At 43.0% G+C, this 17,279-nt stretch overlaps 3 protein-coding genes across 7 annotated transcripts in view; all 3 read right to left on the bottom strand.

Annotated features, from left to right (window-relative positions):
• The window catches only part of LOC310785517 (patr class I histocompatibility antigen, alpha chain E-like), a 358,851-nt gene that overhangs the window by 173,760 nt on the left and 167,812 nt on the right, over positions 1-17,279 (bottom strand). The gene's annotated exons all lie outside the window — the stretch shown is intronic.
• LOC310785519 (class I histocompatibility antigen, F10 alpha chain-like) overlaps positions 2,824-17,279 on the bottom strand; it is a 370,829-nt gene continuing 356,373 nt past the window's right edge. Inside the window, exon 16 of the mRNA XM_083646627.1 lies at positions 2,824-2,979. Coding sequence (XP_083502753.1) covers positions 2,972-2,979 — 8 coding nt within the window. The 3' untranslated portion in view covers positions 2,824-2,971. The remainder of the gene's footprint in view (positions 2,980-17,279) is intronic.
• Positions 17,154-17,279, bottom strand: part of LOC310785523 (popy class I histocompatibility antigen, alpha chain E-like) — a 201,396-nt gene continuing 201,270 nt past the window's right edge. The window contains exon 9 of the mRNA XM_083646642.1: positions 17,154-17,190. Within this exon, the coding sequence (XP_083502768.1) occupies position 17,190 (1 nt within the window). The 3' untranslated portion in view covers positions 17,154-17,189. The remainder of the gene's footprint in view (positions 17,191-17,279) is intronic.

Here is a 17,279-nt window from a genome sequence, read left to right as displayed (position 1 = left end):
TTCATGTGAAAGAACAATAAGCAAAATCCATGACATTAGAAGAATCAAATCAAGTAAAATAGACAGATATATACCCCTCTAAGGAAATAAGTGGCGTTACTTTTATTTCCATCGCACTTTAGTGAGTGAATCCAACAATTCATCCATTTGCTGGGGACCACCTGGAACCCCCTCAAGGACCCATGGTGGTCCCTGGACCCCACTTTGAGAACCACACACATCTAAAACAACATGACTTAAGTCATGTATGGTTCAAGCTCAACATGACAGAAAAATAAGGCACATATTTCCTTGAAGGCTTTAAACAGTAAGTAAACAGAATTAAACAGTAAAACAAAAACCATCAACATAAATCTTATATAATATACAAACACAAATGTATGAGACTAAGATCTTTTCCCTATTGTCTGTAGGTATTTGTTGCTTTCACACATTAAAACCATTTTGATTGGCTCCTAACTAGAGGGGGAATCTCCCCCAATCACAAGTGACCACCACACCACACGTGGGCGGTTGTTTCATTGTGTGGATCATTTAAACACAATTCAATTGTATCGTCAAACCCAAAAAGGGAGAACTCATTCATATTTGATCCGTCATAATAGTAATGAAAAATGTCATACTGTGCCATCTTGAACATAATATGCCATCTTGAACAAAAGTTAAATTACTATGGCCCAATTTCAAAACATTTCAAACATGTCTACAGTCCTACATCAAGTCATTTAGAAAAAGATCACTTTCAGCTCAATAAGATCAGGATGAGAAGAATCATGAGAAAAATCACACATCTGCTCAAATATTACACTTTCTTTCCCTCATTTATAATTGTGCTATTCACACAGTTTAGATACAGTAGATATGTATTGTTTGTTTTGTCTCAGTTTACTGACAGTGCTTACTGAGCTCACTGGACTTGGCTGCACAGCACTGACAGTGCCTGACATGACTATGAGGACGTCCTCCTGCTCCAGTGGAAACACACAGGAGAGCAATGTCTCCAGAGCTCATCAGTCACTTCAATATCCAATGTAATCATGGCCTAGAAAGTGTAATATTGTTGCTGAATGATACTGATCAAACTTAATCACATCTAGGTTGCCCAGGTTTGAGCTCTATACACACATATGTACATGCACACACACACAGCATCCCGTTTTTAACAGGACGTAAATCAGGTAAGAACCCTAAGAATGCAATCAGCGGCAATTGTACAATATAAAAAAAATATTCAATTGTTTTTCAATAAAAAGTCTCATAATAGATTGGATTTATATAGTGCTTTAAGGCACCCAAAGCGCTTTAAATGGAAATAGTAAATGGACTGCATTTATATAGCGCTTTTATCCAAAGCGCTTTACAATGTGCCTACATTCACCCATTCACACACCGAAGGCGGCAAGCTGCCACGCAGGGTGCTGGCACAGCCATCGGGAGCAATTCGGGGTTCAGTGTCTTGCCCAAGGACACTTCGACATGTGGACTGGAGGAGCCGGGGATCGAACCACCAACCTTCTGATTAGTGGACGACCCGCTCTACCTCCTGAGCCACAGCCGACCCTTTACATATCAGAGTGTGTGTGTGTGTGTGTATGGGGAACTCAACTCATCCACCACAGATGTGTCGCAGCCACCTGGGTGATGCACGGCAGCCAGAACACTCAGCACACATCAGATCAGCATCACGGTGGAGAGTTGAGAACTGAATGAACCAATTAAGTAATGAGTGATGATTAGGTGGCCATGATAAAAAAGAAGGCCTGTGTGGGAATTTAGCCAGAGCACCGGGGTTACACTCCAAAGGGCACCGGGGTTACACTCCAAAGGGCACCGGGGTTACACTCCAAAGGGCACCGGGGTTACACTCCTACTCTTGCTAAGAGTGTTGATGGGATCTTTAATGACCACAGAGAGTCAGGACCTCGGTTTAACGTCTCATCCGAAGGACGGTGCTCACTCACAGGACAGAGTAAGTGTCTCTGCCCTGGGGCATTGGGGAGATTATTCATGAAACCAGAGGGAAGAGCACCTCCTACTGGTCTGACTACAACCAGACCGGCTTAGCTTCCATAGCAAGCCAGTGATGTGACATGTTTATTATTATTATGTATGTTTATTATTATTATGTTGAATTGTGTTCTTTCGGGAGATTAAACTTTAAGTTATTGCATTTTCAAAAACGCACCCTTTCTTTTACAGTCAGTTTCAGACTAACTCTGGTAAACACCTCACAATGGCTGATTGGTTGCTGCTGCTGTCGGTATTGTGAGGACTTGGGTCTTCTAATTCATTCTGTTTAACTAATTAAACTTTCAACAAAATTGAATCATCATGGGACAAAGGAATACTGGGAGTTTTGGGGGAAACTGGCCAGTTGGTCAACTTGCCTGTACATAGACATAAAACATGGACACCGAAATCAGCCCACTATATTAAGTGACTGACTGTATGCTATTAGCATTATCCACACTTTTAATGCCAAATTAATAGCATTTATTATTACATGGCCAATAAATATGAAGTATCACTAACTCAAAACAGATGACTATTGCCAGGTTTATTTTTGGAACTATTTCATGTGAGAAACCACATCCACTGAGCAGTGATTGTGAGCTTTACACAGTGAGTCTCCCATCAGCCACTACCTTCACTTCCTATGGAAACAGGGAAAGTAGTCCCTGCTAGTTCAGTAGTATTTTATATCATTTTGTGTAAAAATCTCCTACATGAAGCTGGATGATTTTGGTGTTGGTCAGTGTTCTCACACTGACCAACAGGCCAAAGTCTCCCAAAGTCTTTACACTGAAGAACACTGCTTTCAATTCTAATATAGGCACAGGTCAGCAGCAGCACTGCTTGTTTTCAGACGGCTCAGCTCAGCTTGGTGTTCTCAGATGGAGATGATGTTATTTTGGAGACATTTCAGACCATGTCCACCTCCACTCCTCCGTTCTGCTCGGGGTCAGACTGTTCAGCGGCCTGCAGGGGGACAAAGGCATTATTTTCCACATACACTGGAAAAATTAAAATAACTATCTGCCAACTATAAGAATGAGAAGCATCCGTTTGTGAGTGAGTGAGCAGAGTGTAAAGAGCACCCGTGTGGATGACCTGACGAAGCCAGATTTTTTAATTAGGTAATTGCCCTAATTACCTAGTCTGGGCACCTTCCACCCCGCTTTTTGTCATGGGGGCGTAAACCCCGGACCCAGAATTAACACCGGATGGCAATGCGCCTAACAACGTCTTTGTTGCCGTTAGCTTGACGCGGTGATGTTACCTAAACTAGAGTCTGATCAAAACAAAGCTAGCGTTACATAAAACAAAACGTTTATGCAATATGGCATCTCCGCCACCACCGCCTGACACACCGGTCAAAACGGTGAAAGAGGATTCTGATACTTGGGTCAAATTGTCAAGTTAACGCGAAAGTTGACGAGCTAGAAACGCTGCCATCCGGTCTAGGGCGGGCTCTAGGCTGGAACCAGTAGGGTGACAAAATCAATTGTGGGCGGGAGCCAGGCTCTTTCTCGCCGAGAAGAGCCTGGTGACGCGAGGTTACTAATTACCTAATGATGTGATGTCACTCAAGCAATGATGCCATCAGTGATGTTATCAGTGATGATGTCATCAGTGATGTCATCCTTCCTGGCTGAGCAGACTGGGTCGGTTTAATGCTGCATTCAAGTGGGCTCGTGTTTATAAATACATAAATCCACCTGAAGGCCCCCTGAAAGCTTCAAAGCTCACGACTTGTCTGTGACGTCTGTGACATTTTCACAAAATGGATGGAAAGTAAATAGACATTTTTAGCTGTATAGATCTTTTCATAGTCATTTTATATGTTTTTCATAGTAATTTTATATGTCTGAGGAACAAACATGTTGATATTCTCAACAGTCTCATCTTGTTTCCTCTGTCATCATGCCTTTGCATTTCCTGCATTAACGTAGTTAGTCGCTCGCTAGCTAGTGGTAGCTACATTGTTAGCCTCGGTGGCTTCTAACTGCACATGTTCACGACATGACCACTTGAATGCCAAACATACGATACATCGGCAATACGTCATTTTGTAGGCGGCACATGGTCTCGCCCCCTTTTAGGAGGAAAACACAAGCCACCCATAGAAAAATAACCAAATTAATCTAGATTATTAATGACACAAAGACACCATGATGACATGACAACAACTCGACCGGCCACAGAATGCGCAAGATACATGGTAGATATGACTTTGACCCATCTAAAATCATGTAACTCGTGACCCGTCTCTGATCTAGTTCCAGTGTCGCCTGTTGGTAATTTAGCCTTCCGTCATTAACACGTTAAGTGCCAGAGCCGAGTTTACTCGTCTTACATAATCCAACGCTTGAGTGCCAGAGCCGAGTTTACTCGTCTTACATAAACATTTTTTTTTTTTGACGGTGGGACATCAATCAACCCCTTTTACATCTTCGAGATAACTATTGGAGCAAGAGCATGTGTGTAATCTATTTTACCGACCACTAAGTGGCGACAGAGACAGAGAGAAGCCACAGCCACGGGACCCGTGGACCAAAAGCAGCCGCCTCCCGCGGAAATGGCTTGGCGATTTTACAGTCAGAAGCCCGGAGACACACACACAGAACGGACAGAGATCCCCTCCCCCCAGAGCCGCGGAGCAACGCGCGAACACACACACACACACACACACACACACACACACACACACACACACACACCGCGGGAGCAAGCCATTCAAGGAAATGGCGAGGCGATTTTACAGTAATCCATTTCAGACTCGTCCCCGCACGCAGGCAAGCAGGCAGGCAGGCACGCAGACAGGCAGGCAGGCAGCAGCAACGCGCTTCTGACACGCCCGCTGTTAGAGCCAGGAGGAAGGAGGAGAAGACACACGGAGGGAGGAGTTTGAATGAGAGGGGTGTTTCCTGTTGTTATGGAGGAAATTACTGTTCAAAACTATTGTTTAGAATGTCTGACGGTCTTACTGATGCCAAAAATGAATGGTTAAAGTGACTGTTTCACAAAAAGCCATTTATCTCTGAATAAATTTCCAGACGCTGAAACCATGCTGTACTCAACGGCTAATATCTACATAACTACTAACTCTGCAAACTAACTCTTTTAGACAGAGAAAGCACACATTCTATTAGTTATTTTTAGATGATTGGTGTTCATGAATTCTTAACAGAAAAGAATCCTCGGCTGTTCTAAAATGAGCCAGAATCGTCAAAAACACCCCTGGCACAACTTACCTACAGGAATGAAAACATGGCTGGCACTCAATGTGTTAAATGCTGTTGTAGTGGAGCCCAGCGTCGTTGTAGAATACTTGGCTCGGGGCTGTAATGTAAATATGTGACATGAGTCACATGATTTTAGATGGGTCAAAGTAGGGCTGTGCGATTAATCGATTTTGAATCGTAATCGAATTAATTAGTTAGGACGATGTTAAAAAAATGAAAATCGTAAAAAAAAAAAAAAAAATTATTAAAATTTTAAATTTTAAATTTAATTTTCACTTTAACTAGGGTAATTACGTTACGCTACGTTCGTTGAACTATGAAGATTTTGCAATTTTTATTTTTTATTTTTTATTACATTACATTTACATTACGTCATTTAGCAGACACTTTTGTTTTATCCAAAGCGACTTACAATATCACAATTTGTCAACAGTACAGAAAACCACTATGCAACACAATCAATGACAGCCAAGATATTTTGATAGACTAGCACCATGTAGGAAGTAGTTTGAGAAGGAATAAGTAACATGTAGCATTTAAAAAAAAAAAAAAAAAAAAAAAAAACTTGAAAACTTTTCGCGGACCCCCTGGCAAAGTGCCACGGACCCCTGGGGGTCCGCGGACCCCCATTTGAGAACCACTAGAGGCTGTGATACTGGCTACTAAAGACAGCAGCGCAATGGACTTATTTCAACACCTCCGACCTGAACTTCATATGGATGCCTTGTCCTCATCACATCTACTGTGATACTATAGTTGTCTACATTTTCCTATCATACCATCTAATTAATAGAACACTTAATTTGTATTTACCAATTATTTTCTAGTACTTAATTGATGGGATAGCCTATTTTTTAACTTTCATGGCATTTCTTATTTTATGTGCCTATTTGATGTATTTGCATGTTCCTGCCCTGTGTCTTTGTTTGGTGCTGCATATGGGCTGAGCCCTCTGATTGACTGACTACACACAGTCTGGGGGAGTGTTTTGCCTGTTAGCTCAATGTCTCTGATTGGCCTCATCTAACAAGGTGTAGGCTATAAGACCTGTGGTGTTCTCTTCTTCTGTATTTTAACCTGATGAAGGTCGATAGACCGAAACGTCGTTAATTAAAGTTTTTTTTGCAAGTAATTGACAGTGTGCGGGACTCCTCTTTATTTATTTCGTATGTACTGCATCTCCGACGCACCTGCCTTCAAGAGATTGAAGGTGTGCATCAGCTCCTTCTGACAACACCTCCGACCAAAAAGCACAGAGTGAGCACTGAGCGCAGCTTGTTGCACTGCGGGCTGTAGCCTACAAGATAACAATTGCCACAACACACTCACGCACGCACACGAACACAGACGTTTCACCGGACGATGAAACGTTGCCTTTACAGTTCACATAATAACAAAACAACACATGAGGCCACCGAGTACTGATAGATTGGCTGTATTCATGGCTGTAACTTAGCAGCCTCAGCTGACTCACCTGTCCCTGTGTGTCTGAATTTCCCCCTAACTGCTATCGCAGTTCCACGCATTCCTGTTGTGACTTTGTGTTATTCTAGTACAGATATAACTCCGAGCACGGGTGGTCGCTTAGACACTAAATAATTATCTCACGGAGGAACACGCAAATCCACCAGTGTCAAGTTAGCAAGCAACAGCCAGGAAGTTAAGCTTAGCAGCGGCAACCTAAAACAGGAAGTTGGGTTGTTCCGCCTTCAGAGTGAAAGCGTAAATTGTCAATTATGGAAAAAAGGGGGAAAAAGAGCTCTGCAGGGCAACAAATGTTTAGAGAAGTATAATAGTATAATAAATCGAAATCGAAATCGAAAATCGAGTTTTGAGAGAAAAAATCGTCAATTTTAGTTTTAGGCAAAATCGCACAGCCCTAGGTCAAAGTCATATTTCCGTTGTATCTCTCTTCCTTTAAAAAAGAGCGATTCTCTGCATTTTGGATTAATATTTCATCTCGTTGTGAGTACCCAAAGCACATGTATTTTGGCGCTGTGAGACGTGTGTTTTTGGTGATTTTGAACAGCTGTACCATTAGCCTCCATTCTATGGTGATATTAACTTGACGACTGTAGCTCATTGTATACAGCACGGACAGTGACGGTAAAGGCAGTGTGTATCGTGGTTATGTATGGGGGTTATGTATCGTGGTTATGTATCGTGGTTATGTATCGTGGTTATGTATGGGGGTTATGTATGGGGGTTAGGCTACGGCAAATGAGTGAAATTCACGAAAAGTTGCCGTATCCCTTTAGCTAAAATACAGAGGTTACAGCCTGTCAAAGTGTTCAGGCAAAAGCTTCAGGTACCAGTTATTCCATAAAAGGACCATCAGTTATTTTAATGTCATGTACTGTACTTCACATGCTGTAGTTATGAATGAATAGATAAAAATAACAGTTACATACCGTAGGTAGAAATGCTGTTACCCGTTAGTGGTTGGTGCACGCCATTTCCTCTCCCTGTGAATCAAACAAACAAACTTCAGTGCTTTGATTTTAGTCTATCTACACAGTGTAGTCCATAAGTATTTGATTTTACTCTATCTACACAGTGCAGTCCATAAGTATTTGATTTTAGTCTATCTACACAGTATAGTCCATAAGTATTTGATTTTACTCTATCTACACAGTGCAGTCCATAAGTATTTGATTTTACTCTATCTACACAGTGCAGTCCATAAGTATTTGATTTTACTCTATCTACACAGTGGAGTCCATAAGTATTTGATTTTAGTATATCTACACAGTGTAGTCCATAAGTATTTGATTTTACTCTATCTACACAGTGCAGTCCATAAGTATTTGATTTTACTCTATCTACACAGTGCAGTCCATAAGTATTTGATTTGACTCTATCTACACAGTGCAGTCCATAAGTATTTGATTTGACTCTATCTACACGGTGTAGTCCATAAGTATTTGATTTTACTCTATCTACACAGTGTAGTACATACAGTAAGTATTTGATTTTACTCTATCTACACAGTGTAGTACATAAGTATTTGATTTGACTATATCTACACAGTGTAGTCCATAATTATTTGATTTGACTCTATCTACACAGTGTAGTCCATAAGTATTTGATTTGACTCTTATCTACACAGTGTAGTCCATAAGTATTTGATTTGACTCTATCTACACAGTGTAGTCCATAAGTATTTGATTTGACTCTATCTACACAGTGTAGTCCATAAGTATTTGATTTGACTATATCTACACAGTGCAGTCCATAAGTATTTGATTTGACTCTATCTACACAGTGCAGTCCATAAGTATTTGATTTTAGTCTATCTACACAGTGCAGTCCATAAGTATTTGATTTGACTATATCTACACAGTGTAGTCCATAAGTATTTGATTTGACTCTATCTACACAGTGCAGTCCATAAGTATTTGATTTGACTATATCTACACAGTGTAGTCCATAAGTATTTGATTTGACTCTATCTACACAGTGTAGTCCATAAGTATTTGATTTGACTCTATCTACACAGTGCAGTCCATAAGTATTTGATTTTACTCTACACAGTGTAGTCCATAAGTATTTGATTTGACTCTATCTACACAGTGCATTCCATAAGTATTTGATTTGACTCTATCTACACAGTGCAGTCCATAAGTATTTGATTTGACTCTATCTACACAGTGTAGTCCATAAGTATTTGATTTTACTCTACACAGTGCAGTCCATAAGTATTTGATTTGACTACATCTACACAGTGTCACACTCTCTCTCTCTCCCCACCTTTCCTGTCTACTTACTGTCGAATGAAGGCAAAGAATGCCCCAAAAAATATTAAAACAAAAAACAAAAAGTCCCACACAGTTCACTTCAACACACTTAGGTCCAGATCTACTAACATGTCACAATCCGAGGCATGGCACAAAAGCAACCGCAGGTCAAATTAGTGCTGCCAGTGCAAACTATTTAACTTAACTATGGCATGCAAATGAGCAGAGGCGCACATCATTAAGTAGATTTGTGACTGCGCAAATATGTGCTTACAGCGCACAGCCTGTAGCCAGTAAACTGGTTGACTAATGCAAAGATCAGACTACATGATATTTTTTGTATTTCACAATGTCACCATGTCAGACGAGCCAATCATTCTGCCATAAATTTGTGACGTGTCTTGACCGGCAGACTGGCAGCACAGTCTGATCCCGACCAGGACTGTTAACTCTGACGCAGAACATCGGGTATGACCCGCACGCCACAAGTCCATATTATTCTCAACAGTGAAAAAACAAAATCATAATTGATAACCTCACGGAGTGAAAGCATGACTGACAGCGCACGGGCAGGCAAGACAGACAGCACAGTGCCACAGCGCAAAGTGAGAAATAGGCTATAAGTTACAACATCTATTAACAGCTGGTAGCCTACAATATAATACAGTAGGTTGTGTAGCCTATATTTCTTCTCACTTTCCCTGCATGCTCTCCTCTCTCATCAGGCAGAGTGAGTGGGTTGCTATGGTTACGGGGCGGGGATGCTCTGTGTTTCTGCCTCAGAAGACACACTTCAAGCTGAAGTTAAAGGAACTTGTCCTAACAGTTGTCCAACTAGGTGAGAAAACACCAAAAACACTGGCAGGTCTTTTTGTCGGGGTGTCATGAGGCGTCCCAGATGCACCGACGCTGGTCTTTGATGATGTCACACTACAAGACTAAAGATGGACCAAATCATTTTATTATTGGGCTGAATTTGTGTAGCCCGGCATAAGAGTTCACACCTGAGTCATCGCTGACAGAGGAAGTGCTACCAGAGCCAGTGTTGATGAAGTGCTGCCAGTGGCACTGATGTGTGTTCCTATGAAGAAACAGTTTCACAGTAATTAACAGGTGGAAACATTTGCTCACTGTTACACTCAGAGGATCAAACACAAACCCTCTGCTTTCACTCATCTGCAAATAACATCACATATGTTTTTTTACTGTGCCATTTAACACATTCACTGCCAGCCTTTTTTTTTTTACTGTAGGTAGCTTTTGCCAGAGGGTTTTTTTGAGGATTCTGGCTCATTTTACAAGAGCCAAGGATAATTTTCTGCTTGGAGTTTGTCAACACAAAGTTCACAAAAGTACTAATAGAATGTGTGCTTTCTCTGTCTAAAAGAGTTAGTTTGTAGAGTTAGTAGTTATGTAGATATTAGCCGTTGAGTACAGCATGGTTTCAGCGTCTGAGACAAAAAGCTGAGATAATCGCAGTTTTGTGAAATTCAATATCAAACAGTCACTTTAACCATTTATTTTTGGCATCAGTGAGACATCAGACATAAACAATATAGTTCTGAACAGTAATTTCCTCCATAGCAGCACCCGCACCCCCTCTCCTTACAACTCCTCCCTCCGTGGGCGTGTCTCCGTGTTTGTCAGTCACAAGCCAGTCTCTCCTGCCTGTCTGAGCAGTGAGCAGCAGCCTCTCTCTGGCGGTCCCTCGTCGGCGAGCGTGGATGTGGCTTAATCCGTTCTTGGATTTTCGGTTGAGAGCTTTGACGAAGCCTTGTGTGACTCTAGGCTTATGCTGCGCGCTTCAAAGTGTGCTTTCCACCCAGTCCACCTGTGGAAGCCCCCACCGCCGTGCGCCCGTGTGAAAGGTTTTCGCCTACAGTATGAGAATGAGGCTTGTTCGCTTCTGGGTCCTCGGTTGAGCTCAGCTGGAATGCGTGCATTTCTGGCCAAACAACACTCAATAGTCTGAGCACCGTCGCCACTCAGTGGGTCGGCGGAATGGATTGCACACGCCCGGCGGCTCTAACAGTATAATAGAAGATGCAAAAGGGCCAGATCAAGGATCCACCGTCAAAAAAAAAAAAACGATTTTTTTGACGTATCCATACGTCGCTGGCAGTTAACTCATTGAATGCCATGGACGTCCTTCGACGTCCAATTAAATAGTGACGTAGAATGCCACGGACGTCCTTCGACGTCCAATGCGTTTTTTGACGGTGGGACGTCGATCAAAGCCTTCCGCAGCTCCTGTACAACTATAGTAGCTATTGGAGGTGTATAACCTATTTTACGGACTCATTAGGTGGCGACAGTGCTTGCTCGGTGCAGTCCAGATTAGAGACAGGTCCGAGAAACAGCCTAAAAGCCGTGGATCAAAGACAACCCGATGCATGCTCCCAGAGCCATTTGCTCTGTCGCGGGAGCTGACATTGGCTCCGAACAGGAGTCAATCCGCGCTCACAACTGAGCCCCTCTGTCCCTGTCTGTCTGTCTGTCTGTCTGTATAGTTTCTCCACCCGATTAGCAGACAGGAAAGCAGCCCCTGACGCCAAACCATTCAGCAATCCGGGTTGGCTCTTCCCTGCTGTGGCGCTGAGAGCCGACAGCAGCACACAAACGCAGCACTCCGAAAATATAATGGTTGCGTGAGGCTGTGTGCAGTGTGGGGAGGAGTTTACGGGGGGAGGGGGGGAGGGGGGTGGTGCACGCAGGGCATCACACAACAACTACGTCACTACATCAGAAAATATTATCTTCAGACTCAGTGAATGTGCTTGAAATGCTGCATTTCACAAAAGGCGGATTATCTCAGCTAATAATTTGAAAAGCCTGAAAACGCTGAAAACAACCTATCTTCTCCGGCTCATAACTAAAGAACGGAAAATGGTATCAATAAACTTTTTTTTGCTGATGATACAATAGAGCCAGCTCGTTCTTGTGCGTGTTCGGTGTTTACATAGTAATATCACACAATATTCTGTGGGCCTCGAGAAATCACTGAAAACGCTCTGAAAACTCTGGCACTGGGAGCATCCGTTCTCCAAAAGTGGCTGGCACTGAATGAGTTAACGGTTGGATTCTGCTTGACGTATGCATACGTCGCTGGCAGTTAACGTGTTAAGAGTATTACAATGAAATCATTTCTCAGAGCTGAGAAATTGTGAACTCACCAGAGTCAATGCTGGTCCTCCGGGAGTTGTCAGCGTCTTCGTCCGCATTGTCGTTTCGTCCTATGAAGAAACAGTTCAAACACAAATTAACAGTTGGACACATTTGCTCAGTGTTACACTTCAGGACTAAACGGAGACCCTTTGCTTTCACCCATCTGCAAATAACCTGTCAAGATATAAAGATTTATATCATCAATTAAAATGCTCTGTATCTTTTTTCCCTTTGGAAACAAACAAATAAACAAACAAACACAACATATCTGAAGTCCATTCAGTATAGCCAAAATACAGAGGTTACAGCCTGTCAAAGTGTAACTTTGGCAAAAACGGCAGTTACCAGTTAAATGGAGCATGACTTGTTTTAATTGTATGTACTCAGTTAATTTGTGCAAGTTGGTGTCATATTATTAAAGTGGTAGACTACTCATTTTGGAATTATTCACATTCTGGGGTTGTAAATTAGGGGGGGGGGGGTCAATACACCATAGTATCGCAATATGTTGCCTGACGATATTGTATCGATATTTGGATGCCAAGTATCGATATAAAAAAATAATAATAATAATTTTTTTGCAGGCCATGCCATGCCAGGCCACCGGGCATCTGCCCGAAGCGCCCGATGTTGCAGTCCGGGCCTGCAGTGGCGTATTGAGTCCAGAGAAGCTTAACTCATTGAGTGCCAATGACGACTAAAGTCGTCAATTCAAATAGTAACGTAGAGTGCCAATGACGACTAAAGTCGTCAATTGCGTTTTTTGACGGTGGGACGTGGATCAAAGCCTGATGCATCTCCTGTGAAAATATGGGGGATGTTGAAGGTGTATAAGCTATTTTACGGACCCATTAGGTGGCGACAGTGCTCTCCAGATTAGAGAAAGATGAGAAAAAAACAGAGAAGAAGCCGTAGGGAAACGGAAACCGATGCATGCTGTAACGTTAGCTGTGCCTGTGAACAGCAGCCAATCTGCTCCCACAATTGAGCCTTTCTGTCTGTTGCGATAGTTTCTCCATATGATTAGTTGCCAGAAAAGGAGCACCCGACACCAGCGTCTTTCTGAAAAGATAAATTATTCTCAGCTGGAAGCGCTGGGAGCCGGTGCACAAAAACGGCAGAGCGCTGTGAAAATATACGCTGTGCAGCGCACTTTGAAACGTGCAGCAGAAAATTCGTGCAGCAGAGAGCCACCAGAGACACTCCCACGGAGGAGTGTCTCTGGTGTGTCTAAGAACGCCAGCTGTCCCTGCTGCGGGTGCCGGCCTCTACCCGCAGGTGGATCACGGATTTTCTAACCAACAGGTCACAGCGGGTGAAGCTAGGGAAATTCATCTCCCTTTTAAAGTTCATCAGCACTGGCTCCCCGCAGGGCTGCGTTCTGTCTGCCCTACTATTCTCCCTGTACACCAACAGCTGCATCTCCCTCCACTCGTCGGTCAAGCTCCTGAAGTTTGAAGACGATACCACCTTGGTAGGCCTCATCTCCAATGGGGATGAGTCCGCCTACAGGAGGGAGATCACGCGGCTAGGGAGCTGGTGTAAAGACAACAACCTGGCCCTCAATGCTCTCAAAACAGTGGAGATGGTAGTTGACTTCAGGCGGAAGGCAGCCCCTCCCCCCCCGCTCAACTTGGGAGGCACCCCAGTGGCCTCTGTTGAGTCTTGCCGCTTCCTTGGCATGACGATCTCCCGGGACCTGAAGTGGGAGCTGAACATCGACGCTCTCATGAAGAAGGCCCGGATGAGGATGTACTTCCTGCGGCAGTTAAAGAAGTTCCGGCTGCCGAGGTCTATGCTGACTCAGTTTTACACCTCCATCATTGAGTCCATCCTCACCTTCTCCATCATCACCTGGTTCCCTGCGGCTACGGTCAAGGACAAGACCAAGCTGCAGCGGGTGATTCGATCAGCGGAGAAGGTGATCGGCTGCCCCCTCCCCTCTCTCGAGTCCCTACATGACACCAGGGCCTTGAAGAGGGCCAGAAAGATTATGGCTGACCCATCCCACCCGGGTCACGCCCTCTTTTCCATGCTTCCTCACGGTAGGCGGCTACGCCTGCCAGTGACTCTAAAAAAACGTCACAGACTCAGCTTCTTCCCCTCAGCAGCACGTCTCGTAAACCAGTCAGGTATACCCCGGTCCCCCCCCCCCCCTAAGGGGAGCTGCCTCGGGCCTGAACCCTTATCCAAATATTTGCACTGCCCATACCTGTATGATCACCAAATATTGCACTTTCTTGTCCTGTTGTTCCACTGTATTTGCCTCGTTTTGCACTGTCCCTTTTATGTGAAAAAAGTTTAAGCACTTTAATGCCAAAACAAGTTCCTATATGTTACATAACATAATGGTGAATAAATGATATCTGATTCTGATTCTGATTCAGTTGAGGGGGGTGGGGTACGCAGGGCACCAAACAACACCGACCCAGACAGCAGGCTCGATGGACAGATTGGCAAACACAAGCTGGAATACCTGATGCCCACCAGCAGTAAATCAAGACCAGCAAGAAGGTGTAGAGTCTGCGCACGCAGGGGCCAGCGCTGCTGGTTGCAGCTAAAAAATATTATTTTGCCATCAAAATTCCTTTGTTTTCGCTGTTTTATTGAAGGAAATTATTTTTGAGGTGTCACTACATCAGAAAATATTAGCTTCAGAGTCAGTGATGTGCTTGAAATGCTTCATTTCACAAAAGGCTCATTATCTCAGCTTCTAGTTTGAAACGTCTGTTTTTGGTGAAACCAACCTATCTTCTACTGCTGATAACTAAAAAACGGAAAATGATATCAATAAACTTTTTTTTGCTGATGATACAAGAGAGTCTCATCGTTCTTTGGGCGTGTTCAGTGTTTACATAGTAATAACACACAATATTCTGTGGGTCTTGAGAAATCACTGAAAACGCTCTGAAAGGGCTGGCACTGGGAGCATCCGTTTTCCAGAAATGGCTGGCAGCCAATGAGTTAATAATGTAGCCTACGTGTGGGGCAAAAACAAAACAAAACAAAAAATATTGCATGTTTTACTTCCGGTGAGGTCAAGGAAAAGGTAGGAAAAGGAGTTCTACACAGTGCAGTCCATAAGTATTTGATTTTACTCTATCTACACAGTGTAGTCCATAAGTATTTGATTTTACTCTATCTACACAGTGCAGTCCATAAGTATTTGATTTTACTCTATCTACACAGTGTAGTCCATAAGTATTTGATTTTACTCTATCTACACAGTGCAGTCCATAAGTATTTGATTTTACTCTATCTACACAGTGCAGTCCATAAGTATTTGATTTGACTATCTACACAGTGCAGTCCATAATTATTTGATTTGACTCTATCTACACAGTGCAGTCCATAAGTATTTGATTTGACTCTATCTACACAGTGTAGTCCATAAGTATTTGATTTGACTCTATCTACACAGTGCAGTCCATAAGTATTTGATTTGACTCTATCTACACAGTGTAGTCCATAAGTATTTGATTTTACTCTACACAGTGTAGTCCATAAGTATTTGATTTTACTCTACACAGTGTAGTCCATAAGTATTTGATTTTACTCTACACTGTGTAGAGTCTACACAGTGTAGTCCATAAGTATTTGATTTGACTATATCTACACAGTCTCACACTCTCTCTCCCCACCTTTCCTGTCTACTTACTGTCGAATGAAGGCAAAGAATGCCCCCAAAAATATTAAAACAAAAAACAAAAAGTCCCACACAGTTCACTTCAACACACTTAGGTCCAGATCTACTAACATGTCACAATCCGAGGCATGGCACAAAAGCAACTGCAGGTAAAATTAGTGCTGCCAGTGCAAACTATTTAACTTAACTATGGCATGCAAATGAGGCGCACATCATTAAGTACATTTGTGACTGCGCAAATATGTGCTTACAGCGCACAGCCTGTAGCCAGTAAACTGGTTGACTAATGCAAAGATCAGACTACATGATATTTTTTGTATTTCACAATGTCACCATGTCAGACGAGCCAATCATTCTGCCATAAATTTGTGACGTGTCTTGACCAGCAGACTGGCAGCACAGTCTGATCCCGACCAGGACTGTTAACTCTGACGCAGAACATCGGGTATGACCCGCACGCCACAAGTCCATATTATTCTCACACAGTGAATAAACAAAATCATAATTGATAACCTCACGGAGTGAAAGCATGACTGACAGCGCACGGGCAGGCAAGACAGACAGCACAGTGCCACAGCGCAAAGTGAGAAATAGGCTATAAGTTACAACATCTATTAACAGCTGGTGTAGCCTACAATATAAGACAGTAGGTTGTGTAGCCTACAATATAATACAGTAGGTTGTGTAGCCTACAATATAATACAGTAGGTTGTGTAGCCTACAATATAATACAGTAGATTGTGTAGCCTATATTTCCTCTCACTTTCCCTACATGCTCTGCTCTCTCATCAGGCAGAGTGAGTGGGTTGCTATGGTTACGGGGCGGGGATGCTCTGTGTTTCTGCCTCAGAAGACGGACACACTTCAAGCTGAAGTTAAAGGAACTTGTCATAACAGTTGTCCAACTAGGTGAGAAAAGACCAAAAACACTGGCAGGTCTTTTTGTCGGGGTGTCATGAGGCGTCCCAGATGCACCGACGCTGGTCTCTGATGATGTCACACTACAATACTAAAGACGGACCAAATCATTTTATTATTGGGCTGAATTTGTGTAGCCCTGCATAAGAATTCACACCTGAGTCATAGCCAGAGCCAGTGATGCTAGAGGAAGTGCTGCCAGTGGCATTGCTGTCAGGGGCACTGACGTGTGTTCGTATGAAGAAACAGTTTTACAGTAATTAACAGGTGGAAACATTTGCTCACTGTTACACTCAGAGGATCGAGCACAAACCCTCTGCTTTCACTTATCTGCAAATAACATCACATATGTTTTTTTACTGTGCCATTAAAGAGTATTAAAATGAAATCATTTCTCAGAGCTGAGAAATTGTGAACTCACCAGAGTCACTGCTGGTCCTGCTGGGTGTCTCAGCGTCTTCGTCCGCATTGTCGTTTTCTCCTATGAAGAAACAGTTCAAACACAAATTAACAGCTGGACACATTTGCTCAGTGTTACACTTACAGGACTAAGCAGAGACCCTTTGC

The sequence above is a fragment of the Poromitra crassiceps genome (genome assembly GCF_964638095.1).
Source record: "Poromitra crassiceps genome assembly, chromosome: 11".
NCBI classification, from domain to species: Eukaryota; Metazoa; Chordata; class Actinopteri; order Beryciformes; family Melamphaidae; genus Poromitra; species Poromitra crassiceps.
Note: the sequence above shows the minus strand (reverse complement) of the source record. Positions and strands in the feature narration are given on the sequence as shown.